We start from the raw sequence: 12,391 nt of genomic DNA on the forward strand, positions 1-12,391 counted from the left end.
GCACTCCAGTTCTCTAGGTGGGCTCTTGTCCCCTGTTGACGGGTACACCTCTGCTGAGCAAAATGGAGAAGGTCCTCTGCTAAGTGAGAGTACAAATATCCATTGCTTATTGGGGAAACCAGCTCCTCCCAGCCCAGCCACTGAGCTGCCTGCTGAAAGTCTCTGTGCAGTGATAGCTGGCCCTGGGGAACCCCAGTCCTGGTCTGAATAATTCTTGACAAAAGACTTTGTCCAGAGTTTCCTCAGCGACGGGAAGGATCCCGTGTTGCCAAGGTGGGAATACCTCTGTCTGTTAAAAACTATCCCAAACATCTGGCTCCAGACATTGTTTTATTTAGCATTGCTTTTATTGAATTTCATGGCAAAGGCTAACCAGCCTTCAGCCTGTCCATAGCAGCCAGAAGAGGGACTGTAATGTCTCTCTCTTCTGCTTCCTTAAAGAAAAGAATTTTTATTGCTGCCTACTTTTTATGAATTCCTGCCATGTATGCCCTTGAACCTGTTAAATCACGTAAATACTTGCAGAATAGACGTTGTGGAATAGCCAAAAGCTCTGTAATCCAGACATCACCATGAAAGTGGTGAGTGGCTGGTGAGTCAGGAGGCTGACATCCTATTTTCAGTGCTGTCCTTGCTTTGTGGTCTGATGTGGGTTGTGGGTCTGGTTTAAGAATGGGGGAGTGGGAGGGGTAGAAAGGAGGTTAAGATTGAGGTGAAGCCCAGTGACCAATTGCTGCTGCTGGGACATCCCTGTGTGTCAGTGGTGGCTGTGGCTGGTGGTGCTGTGGTTCAAGGGGCTGGGAAGTGGCAAGGCATGCTTCACAGAAAGGGAATCACATTTGGTGACTTTTGGGTCACACCTGGCTGATGGAGCAGAGAGAGAGAGGTAGGGGATGGCAGAGGGTCACAGTGGCTCTGCCACTGTTTTCTGGCAGAGCTTCAAGTCCAAGATGGCAGATCAGGCACTTCTTTTAGCACCGCATCCAGGCCCACTGCAGTTGCTCCCTGCTCCCCTTTGTTCGCGTGGCTATGGGAACCTGGCACCCGTTCCCTCTCCCAGTCCCCAGAGCTGTAATCCTCTTTTCCCACACACCTCTCCCATAATACACCCACTTCCTGTGCTTGGCTTCCACGGCTGGGGCGGTTTGTCCAGAGGCAAGCGCACTGTGTCAGCATGTGTTCACAGCCTGCTCATGCCAGGGTAATTAATACTCACTTTGCAGTTTTAATTTGGGTTCCCTTTAAGTTGAAAGCAGCGTGCTGCTCTGTGCCAGCCTGCCTGGCCAGAGGGAATTGGGTTGCCCTGGCCTCATGCAAACTGGAAGCTGCACATGCCCAGGTACACACCACGTGCAGGCTCTGTGAGGAGCATGGTGCCTGGGGTTCCTGGCCCGAAGGGAGGAGGACTGTGAGGGAAGTGGGCTTTGATCCCTCTGGAGGGAGAGAGGATGTTCCTGTTGCACAGGGCAGGGCTGGAAAGGGGAAGGTGGGAGGAAGGAGAGGATGAGGTAGTGTCACTTGTGTACAGACCAAAACTGCTAAGGACTCTACTCGGATGTAGTTGACAGATTTAGGGCCAGATTGTGCCTTTCCCGTGTCGGTGCTTGCTTGGAGCTCCTCTTGGGCCCACTCCTCCTCCCGCTCAGTCACATGCAGGCACTAGGGTGTGTGCAGGGAAGCACAGGCCATTTTGTATCAGAAGGAAAGAAAGTGGAGACAAGACACAGCTTACTAGTAGGGGAGTGTGGGTTCATTCACATGTTCCTAACAGATTTGTGTGGCCTTCAGAGCATGACCTTCCCTGGGACCCTGGAGCGGTGAGTCCCCCAAGTTGGCCAGGGAGCACTGACAACCTGCCCTGCTGAATGACCCATCTGTCCCTTTTCATTGTGGAGCCTCCTTCCTTTGGATTGTCATGCAGGCAAAATCAAAGCTTGCAGTCAGCTTTCTCAAAGACATATGAGAGAGAGGAGAAGAAAGGCATATTACACTAGTGCCAGCAAGGACCCATATCTGAAACTGGGCTATTTCTGCTTTTGGGCAAGTGACCAACAAGCGTCTGCTAGGCCCTTTGAAGTATCTTCCAAAAAACTTCAGTGTTGTCTGTCTGGTGGCACCTCTCTAAGTCTGGTAGTTGCCATCTGACAACTCTGCACACACGTTTGCAAATGTTTGATTTAAATTTTTTTTTTTTCTTTCTGAGAGGAACAGTGATGTGTTTGTAAACTATTGAACTGGTTTTTGCAATGTGGTTGCATAAAAGGAAGTAGGTGTTAGGCAGCCTTGTGTTGGTGGAGGAAGACAGGCCTTTTGGGGAAGGGTAATGGAGAACACAGAAAAACGGTGCTAACTGCAAAGTTTTGTTTTCCATGTGAGAATAGCATTTGGAGTTGATCTCACCTTTTCTTGGAAGAGAAGGGAGAAGAGTAGTCTTAAAATGAAGTCTGTCATGGCCTATGTTTTAGTTATCCCCTGAAATTAAACGGCATATGAACCTTTGGGTGGAGGGGAGACTTCCAGGAGGGAAGGAGTTTGGCTTTGAAAAGTTATTCTTTGAGCTGCTCAAGGTCTGTGACTGGAATAAATTGTCAGAGGCCCTATTGGAGTTAATGAAGAAGCAGTTAAATGTGAATTGCTGCTCCACTGGAGGAGCTGGTCCTGCTTGTCAGCAACTATTTCTTGAAAACTGCCTGAAGCGAGACTGTAATTGGAAGGAAATCGTTTCTCATCAGAAGGTCGTAACACCTAGATGTTAATTAGTTCATCCTGGCTGTGGTGTATGTATTATACACAGGAGAAACTGAGGCACAGATGATGGGAAGTGGCTTGGTCAGGACCGTGTCCAGAATTACAGACGTAGCTAGGAGCAGGCCTGAGGGTCCCCTTTCCTTGCTCACAGCCGATGGTTTCACACTTCGAAGTTGAAGTGTCACCAGTTTCTTTTCTAACCACCTGGCAGGGGTGAGAGGAAGGAGGACAAAGTGGAATGAAAAGCAGTGTACCTGTGAATGCTCCACTGTGGAGTCTGACAGCTCTCTGCACCCTGCCTGAGTATCTGTACTACCTCTGGCTCTGTACTACCTCTGGCTCTGTCCGCTCCTGGGCAAGGCGACTGTCTCACGAACAGGCAGCATTGCAGGCAGGCGTCCGTCTTTGCCAAGGCTCTTCTGGGGATTTATTCCTTTTCACACAGGGTGGTGGTGGGAATCAGATGCACCTTTGCAACTTGCAGTTACATGGTGCCTTTCATCCCAAAGGACTTTTAACAAGTGAGTCTACAGACTGCAAAGGGATCATTCACCCACCACTGAGAGGCATCCACCACTGAGAGGCAGCATATTTAAATGGAGCTTATCAGCGTTTCCCAATTGCCAGGGCCCAAGGGCAGGAAAGAAGGGACTCCTGTGCTGGATTGGCCCTGAGTAGGGGTTGGGTTGGCAGAGTACACAAGCTGATCCGATTCTGAATCCCGCTAGGATACTAGAGCTATTATGAAAGAGGACCAAAGAGTATTAAGCAGGGCTTAGTTTTGTATCACCCCTAACACACCACTCCCTTCTAAGACATTGTTGTGTTAGGTAACTTCATTTCCCCCCTCCTGTGGGGATTGTCGTTCCCACAGCTGAAAGCACGCTTGGAGCTGTGCTTGCCTTTGCTTTGTCTGAAGAAGAGAACCATGCTTCTGTGGAATTGTGAGTCCAAAATTAAGTTATTTCACAATCTGCATTTGGGATATTTTCCCAGACTTCATAGGGGTAAAGGATGGGTTTCTAGGAGGAATGTTGTGTTAGTAGATTTATCCTTTGCCTGTTTATCTTCTTCCTATGTACTTTTTCCTTGCTGAAACATACAATTATGTTACAGATGGATTTCTGGAGCAGTTGCCCATTTCTCTGTTTTCTGGGGGCTGCTAATATGATTGAAATTCTGCATTTCTTCTGTGGTGTTTAATCTCACTGGTCTTTGAGGCACCTGCATCCAGTCGCTATCTGTACCATCTTTAGGTGTGCTTCTTTGTTAATGTGCTTTAGATATGTTTCAAGCCTGGTTGCTTCTTTTTACCACCTGTATTTAATGGTGATAATGCAATTGGTGACTACAGGACAGGTTTGCAAGACTGTATATGTAGGCATGGGTATATGTGGGAAGAAGTGTGTGTCTGGGTGCAGGCTGACAACCGTGCATGACCGAGGCAGTCTGCACATAGTCGCTTGAAACGTGTAACACAAGTTAGCTCCCTTAGGAGCTCATCTAACTCAAATGAGGTGTGCAATGAGGCAGCATGGGTGTCTGCAGGTACTGAAACTACCTTCTGCTCTGGGCAGTTGTACAAGCAAGTGATGAGCTGTGCTCCCTTGGACTGTCTTCTGGATGCTGGTGGAGTTTGGGCCCTGCTTGGCTTGAGCTATGATGTGAGGGGACACGATTTGTATGAGTGGGGACAGCTCTCTTTGTGATTTCCAAGTCAGAAGGAGGTCTTTGTGTGTGTGGAGTGGTGTGGACAAGTGACCAGGGAAGGGCACACGTACTGGGGAGAACCTGAGGCGTGTAAGAGCAGGTGAGTGTGTGCAAGCGAGCATGGGTGTGTGTGACAGCGTGCATCCAAGCGTGTGCACCCTCCTGCCGGCAGCTGGGTGCTTCTGTCTCAGGCCATTCTCCAGCTGTGTAAATACATTGCTTAACAAATTGAGAGCTCTGGTTAATGATTGCCATTAGTGCAGGGCCCATATTAGGCTCCATTTTGTGTGAGTTACCCAGCTGCCCAAATGCCATTAGAGTGAACACACCTGCCTTTAATGTTAAGCGTGGAGTGTTTGTGCTCCGAGGAGCCTCTGCAGGAGCTGGCCTGGGGTTGCTCAGCAGAGGCTGTCAGGCAGGTTTGTGGCAAGTTTGCCTGGGGCCTGCTGCAGTAGCAGCAACTCTGACAGCCTTCCTTAGTCAAAGCAATGTCCTGGGTGTCATAGGCTGGTGCTGGGCACCCAAGGGGAAGGGCAGGCTGGCTAGAACACGTGCCCAGACTATAGGGAGGCAGCTGGCCCAAGTGATGGGGTGGGAGGAACGTGTTCCCCTCCCTGGCAGCCAGCCCTATCTGTCTTCTTTCTGGGAAAGAGCTTTGCCTTGTGCTACTCATCAGAGCCAGACCACCACATGCTGTGATCCCAAGTGGTGTCGTGGACTAAGCCAGATCTGGCCTGGTCATCCCTAGAGCAGAATACAAGCTCCAAAGAAGAGCTCTTCTTGCTCTTCTGCAAGAAGAGAGTGGAAGTACTTTGGTGCTGGTGCCCTTTCTTTCCTCCAGCAAGGTCCCTAGCAGAGATGCTGCCTTGTCAGTCATGGAGTAGGTGCAAGGCAGACTCGTACTGCTCAGGGTTATAAATGACTGCAGGTTGGTCAGGGTGTTCCTGTGAATGAGAGCAGTTGCATTACTGCCTCTCCTACTACTGCCTACAGTTAGACACAGGGCCCTTCTCACCCTGCCCTCGCCTGCTGTTGTGGTGGCTGTGCTGTTGAAAGCCAGCCATTGTCTTGTGGCTGCTTGAGAGGTGCCATGATGAAGAGGCAGGATTGGGTGCAGTTTGAGCCTTGCTTGCAGCTGCCTGACCACCTGTGAATTTCTGCATCCTTCTCTGTCTTCTCACACCCCTGTCCTTTGCCTCGGCCCTTGTTCTGTGCTAGTCTCCCTTGTGGTGCCCTGGGAATGCTTTCTGCCCCACACACTGGCCCCAGAAGAAGGCCCAGAGAGAAACTGCAGGGTGCCTTCCCACCCAAAGCCTGGTGAGTTCTGTGGATGACTTTCGTCTGTCCTCTGGACCTATCTTTCCCCAGCCTCTTCTCCATCTGGTGTCCGCCAGAAATGAACTGATTCAGCTGCCTTCCCTAATCCTGTCTGGCATTTCAAAATGGAGGAGACTGCCAGGTTCTTTGTTCACATTCCCTCTTGGCACTGGCAGGGGGACCTTCTCTGCTCTGGAGAAGGACAAATGTGCTGATTTATTCTGCCCCTTAGCTCTGAATAGGGGTTGCTATGTTACCCTCCAGCTCTGAGGCTTGCCAGAGCACACACCATATATAACCCCACAGCAGGTGGCTATTGAGTAAAGGCCCTTAAATCTGCCTCTCTTGTTTCTTATGCTGCTGGCCAAGGTGTCAGGGGGATGTAGCAGAGCATGATTTGCTGGCTGAAACTACAGGTACAGCTGATGCCAAGCACCATGTTGGCATTTTCCATTCTCAAGTGTCCATCTTAATTTGCAGAGGAGGTACCAACTAGGCAGGAACACGCTGCCCACACTGGCTTTTAAAAAGGTCCTTTCTGATGCGAAGGCTGCCCCATGGGGCTGAGCTGTGACCAAGATCCTGGAGCCAGAGGCTTCCAGATCCTGCTGTGGTGACTGCAGCACCCGGGGCCTGGCTTGGAGACTTCCGTAGCTCTCTCTAATTTGGCATGCCTGTTTGGGTAAGCCTAGCCATTTGAGCAGCTTTCTGAGAAAAGTTGCACGTGCTTGTCCTGTGATGACAGGTTAAAACCCAGCTGGGACAGAGGCAGATGGCATCAAAACATCACCTTGCTATGCTGGTATGTGGTTGCAACTTTCTGATAGACCTGACTTTGAAGTGCCGAAATGAACCTCTGTCTTAGAGGAGACAGCAGAGTTGGTAATTGTTCCTAAAAAGCCTACTTCTTTGAAGAACAGTTCCTTAGTGCAGACTGAGCAAGGGAAACCGTGGGTCTTGCTAGCAAAGGCCTAGAAGAGGCAGCAGGGAGCCACATAACACCAGAGCCCAGGCCAGATCTCTTCTCACTGGGCTTTTTCCAACCTCCCTGAAAACAATGGTAAAGCCCTTCCCAGCAATGATGGGAGTGAGATGAGGGTGGGGGACATTTGCATGAGCTTCTGAGCTGCTGAATGCTCCAGCATGTGGCACTTGGTAGCTCACACCTACCTCTGGGGAATGAACTCTGCAGGAGCATGATTAAATACTCTGCTGGCCCATAGAGCAGTGAGACCTCCTCTCCTGGTCAGAGAGTGTCTGTGAAGCAGCTGCCTCACTGGTGATTCTGCTTGCTTAAGGAAAGAAACAAAACAAAGTTCCCAAGCAGTAAATAGAAAACACTTCCTGTTTAACAGAGTGGAATCACTTCTTTGGCACCGTAATTCCTCTGGGATCCATAGTCACAGCACAGCCTAGTGGGGAACAGCGTTTCTGCCCTGTCAGGCGGTGCAAAGAGTGCACAGGTATTTCTGGCCTCCTTACTCTGGATCTGCTCTAACCATGCTGTGAACACTGGGAGCAAAAGGGAAGAGGATAGTCTTTGGTGGCCATGGTACAGACCAGGCTGTAAGGCCTTCAGGTGGGGTCTTTTGCTCCAAGCATCTCCCAGCCATTCCTTATTGAACTGTGGAGTCTGGAGCCAAAACTCTGGAGAGTTTCAGTGTGTCAGGAACTTCATAGATTAAGAAAGGGTGATTTGTAAATCCTTACTGGAGAGCTGTTGAAAAACAGGACTGAAGAATGAGTCTTCAGAGAGAACCCGGTTTATCTCCCTGCTCTAGAAGTGTAGTAGATCCTCCTTCAAGGCCAAGTGAATCTGAATTTAGCTTTTCCATGTGATACCTTCTGGCAGTGATGCTGTTCTGACTCTGGGACTCTAAATGCATGATACCCTGTTTCACCTACCTGAGCGGCTACAGGTGCCATGGGTCCTGGTCATGTGGATCCCAGGGACCTCTGTCCTGAAGGGGGGGTGCATGCTTTTCTCTTGAGGGGTAGGAGCAAGGGAATGAGAAAAGCACTTCACTGCTTATGTTAGTGCCATTTGCTGCAAGTACAAGCATGACCACCCATTCAAGGAGGTGTAATTGTACCAGAGAGGGATGTGACAAAGCACTTGAGCAAGAACTTCACTGTTTGTAGCTTATATGAGTACTGACTTCATCCCTCTTTTTATTCCTCTGCAGAGCACCAATGGAGGTCGCCCACCACCCCACTTCGTGTATGATCCATCCACCTTTGCCTTCCGTTCCCTCAGCACCTTGAAGCCGCTGAGCCCGATAGCTCCAGTGGAAGAACCGTCATGTGCCTACTGAAGGAGTTTCTCCAAAAACCTCAGGAACTATCAACCAACCACCTGCCTGGCAGGGAGAAGGGGAGGTGGTGATACCCAAGGGGATGGGTGGGAGAAGAAAGGGACAATGACACATCTTTGCAATACAGCCTCTCTGGCAGCAGGAAACACGTGGCTTTGCAGCAGTGCCTGTTTTCATACTACCGCCATATCTGAATAGTGGCAAAGGGTGAGATTTTTGTCTTTCAGGGCAAAACAAACCAGTCAGGTCCACAAACTGCAAGGGCAGCCACCAAGGCAGTGTTTCACATGGATGGTGGTAGTTGAAGATATCCCTGAGGGGTTCAGGGGCTAGTATGGCCTACATAGCAGCAGGGATGAGTGATCAGAGTGTGAAACCAAGCCTAGCCAGTTTCTCAAGAGTACCTGGGTCTACAGTGCTTTGATATAGACCTGACCATTCTTCCACTCAGAAGTGAGCTCAGGACTGGGGACAGAGTCTATACAGTGATGCCTGCAAAGCAAGAACATCCCTGTCCGACTGTTACAATTGCATTCACTTCAAGCTCTCTTGAGTGGAAGACCCTCGGAGTGGGAGGTGGCAGGGGTACCTGGCAAATCTAGCTGCATGTTCCAGCTGGTCTGCCAGCAACTCAGTGGTACTGTTGAAAATGGGGTTGAAAGCAGTTGTAGATCAGGGGTTAGAATAAAATTCTAGAATGGAGGGTCTGTGTTCAGCCATCCAAGGAAATACAGCGCCCACCCTCAGTCCTCTCAGCGTCATCGGAGAGAAGAACTTGAGGGAGTGACTGTGTGCTCTTGGATCTCCTCTTGACTGAGGCTGTCTGTGTTCTGGGATGTGCAGCACTTCTCCACAGCATTGTCCTGGTACCCTGCTGCACTAATACAATGCTGAAGGCAACTGGCATCACCAAACTCAGCCAAATCTAATGTCTCCAGCAAGCTTTGCATTCCCCTGTTATGCTGGCTATTAAATTCATGTAGACCTCCCCCCCTACCTTGTACCAGTGGAACAAGTATTCCCAGATGTAGCGTGGAGTGGGAGAAAGGGGTCTCTGCTTTGTGGCCACCTGCTGGTGGAAGAAACAAGAGGGGAGTTTGGGTGAAGCTGTGTGACATTTTTCCATAGACAGTCCTAAGGCAGTTAGGACTGTGCTAGGCCTTGCTACCACTGGAGTTTGACTGGGATCTGGCTGTGTTTTGTGCTACAAGGCCGCAGCTAATGGGACAAGCTCTCACTCTCTTGGTGAGGCAGAGGAACAAGGCATTTTCCCTTGCTACACCTGGTGGAGAGAGTAACCTCTTTGTCTAGGCACTCCCCACCTTGAGCCTGTATCTGGCTGGGTGCAAGGAGAGTGAATAGTTTACTTCTTGTCTGGATCAACAGGAGCAACTGTGAGTAATAGAAAATAATTTTTGTTTTTACATCTGCTTCAGTGTGTTGGTCTTGCCATTCTTCGGATGAGACCAGTGGTCAGTCCAGCTGCCAGCAGGAGGCCACACAGTGAACCAGCATTTGCTGGTGCTTTCTGGGTCCTTCACTGAGACCCTTGGGGAAAGCCTGAATCCCCCACCCCTGCCCTCCTCCTTCCCCAGCCTCCTCTCACTCAGGCAGGCAGAGCAGCTGGGCAAGGTGGTGAGGGGATGTCTGTCCTGATGCTCCCCCAACCCTGCCTGCTCTTTGGCTCCAGAACGTCACAGCTGGGCCACCCCTTGCACCAGCACCATCTCTGAGGGGGTCACTTGGGTTTGCTGGCAAGGTGCCTCTGGCAGAGCATTGTGGTTCCCTGCAAGAAGTCCCTTCTTCTGACAGAGGCTGATTCTTCTGCTGATTCCTCCTGCCCCTGTAGAGACTCTGCTTATCTTGTTTTGATGGCACACCTCAGCTTTTTAACTGCTGCCAGATCAAGCTGACCAGTGCAGGACAGGAAGCATCACCCCTTCAGACCAAACCCCTGTGCTCAGGAGAAGAGACAGCCGTAGCCCTGGTACCCATCCGAAGAGGTGCATTCCCCATGCAGATGGCTGGGGTGGTAGCCCCATGCCCCCAGGCTTTGCTCAGTGAGAGCTGCTGAGGTGCTCAGCCCCTGAGATGTGTTTCTGCCAGCCCGTGTGTGTGGCAGGCTACCTTCTCTTTGGTGGGAGCGGGGAACAGGGGTGTCCTGCTGGTATTGTTGCCTTTTAGTACTTTTGTAACTTTTTTCTGTCTTTTCTTTTTCAATCAGAAAGAAAAATAAAAAAAAAAACACAACAATGAAATAAAGTGTAACAGCTGCTGTATTTGCTCGTCTGGTGGGTCTCATGTGTTTGCCATCTTCTGGGTGTTTGTGGGCAGGGGTGTAGGAGGGGATGGAGCAGAGCGAGGTGTGACACAGCACTGCCAGTCCCAAGCACTCCCAAATCAAAAGCCAAGTCTGCAAGAGAATGGCTTTGAAAACAAACTAGCAAGAGCTTTTCTGAAATGAGTGCCAGGCTCTTTGCATAAGAGGAGCTCCCCAAGCAGCTGCTCCCTTTGAGGCTAGGCCTGGGATGGTATCTTGGCCCTCACTGGTGCTTCCCTTGCTGAGAAGGTGCTTTGGCTTTTGTGTGACCTGCTTAATGCTTGGGGGTTGAACGTGACCTGGCTGGAGGTCTCTATCCCCCCAAAACAGAAGGGTGGGTGACCACACAGCTCGCTTTGGCTTATAATTTTAGCCTCAGTGAGTCTTACATCTCTATCCCAAGATTCTCAGCAGCCTTTTTGCTCACAGACAGAGCACTCATGTTCTTCCATAACTCTAGCTCACCCCTTCCTCTGTATCTTGTTCTAAAAAACCCATCTCAGGTACTTGTAATGTTCATTCCCCACCCGTTGCTATCTCCTTGACTAATCTCTGTCTCTCCCCCACACTCCTAGCTCTGTATCTTAGCCAGCATCTCACAAGGCTAGTACCTATGTCCCCTTTTCCAAGGCCTCCCGAGAGATACTAGCTTAAATTCCCTTAGCAGCACTACTTAGACTTACTTCCAGGAGGCCTTTTCGGCTCTTCCTTCCAAGCTCCAATCTCCCCTAGGCTTCCTGCCATCTGTCTTGAAATCCTCCCCTCTCTGTCAGCTGCAGCTCATCGTTAATTGGCCTTGGCCTGTTTTCCAAGGGTTGTAAGGTGGGCTTGCTGGATCCCCCAAGCCCTTTGCTCTCATCCCTCCCATACAGAATTGCCTTTCTCTCATCTATGTGATGTTTCTTCCAAAACAGCCTGATGGTTCAGTGCACCCACCTTCAGGGCCCTAGATGCTGTTCAAAAAACATAGTGGCCGCTATGGCTCCACAAACCCTGATCATCTGTAGTGTTCTGACAGGTCAACCTTGTTTATAAGTATATAAATGCATGGAGAGGGATGTGTTTACCTTGTATCAGCCAGGCTGTAGGTATAGACGCCTATTGTGCCGAAGCCAGAGTCCAGCAGGCAGAATGGCAGAAAGCTGGCATAAAGCCTTGCAGTGTGCAGTCAGCTAATCGGCCGGGGTGAGCTGGGGCACGGAGCTGCTTCTGCTGCCCCCAGGGCTTTAGTTTGGGTCCCCGGCATGCGTTTAGGTTAAGTTCAATTGTGCCTACCTTTCAGCAATCCCTGAAAGCTGGGCCTCCATCTTAATGACAAAACAGGGCAGTTTTTGTGGTAAAACATGATGATGAGCCTTGATACGGCAACAAGACTGAAGCAAGGAAAAAACAGGTTAGTGGCATTCACAAAGATCTTACGGGGTACTTTGCAGCTGTAGTTACCAGTGTAGCTGACCAAGGAGGCTGAGGACATTGGCCTCATTTGGGTGCGAGACCCCGGCATGGGGGAAGGGTTTGCCAAAGACCACTGAGGAAGCCATCAGCAGAAACCAGGGAAGTGAAAGCTGAGCTGTGGTCTTCTGAAGGCTGCTCCTTGCCATAGCCACTGTGCTCCATTGCTGCTTCTGGCATACGTCAGTGCAGGGCTGCTCACCTCTGTGGCTTGCAAAACTCCTTGTGCAAATACCTCCTCTGCTGCTGGAGCGGGCAGGGGCGCCGGCTGGGGTGTGAGCGAAGCACTTTGCAAGCGTGGTCAGCTTGGCGTAGGTCCCCCAGGACCTCTGATTTGCTTGAGCTCCTGGCTCCAGAGTGAGTCCTCCCACCAGGTTTGGGTTGTGGCTCGGTGGGGGAGCCCATAATTTCTAAGCTGAGATCTTTCTCTGCTCTGAGCCGATCTTGCTTGGAGACGTGCAGGTGTTTCCCTTCAGAGCAGAAAACAAAGAGAGGAGGACTGTTGTGCCAAGGCACGCTGAACTCAGCT

The 12,391-nt window shown here is 50.4% G+C and overlaps 1 protein-coding gene across 3 annotated transcripts in view; it reads left to right on the top strand.

The window, feature by feature from the left end:
- Positions 1 to 10,262, top strand: part of LOC137666799 (uncharacterized) — a 61,667-nt gene extending 51,405 nt beyond the window's left edge. For all 3 annotated transcript variants that reach the window (XM_068407044.1, XM_068407052.1, XM_068407060.1), the window contains one exon: positions 7,962 to 10,262. In XM_068407044.1, coding sequence (XP_068263145.1) covers positions 7,962 to 8,090 — 129 coding nt within the window. In that variant the 3' untranslated portion in view covers positions 8,091 to 10,262. The remainder of the gene's footprint in view (positions 1 to 7,961) is intronic.
- The last annotated feature ends 2,129 nt before the right edge of the window (positions 10,263 to 12,391 follow it).

The sequence above is a fragment of the Nyctibius grandis genome, chromosome 1 (assembly GCF_013368605.1).
Source record: "Nyctibius grandis isolate bNycGra1 chromosome 1, bNycGra1.pri, whole genome shotgun sequence".
Taxonomy (NCBI): Eukaryota; Metazoa; Chordata; class Aves; order Nyctibiiformes; family Nyctibiidae; genus Nyctibius; species Nyctibius grandis.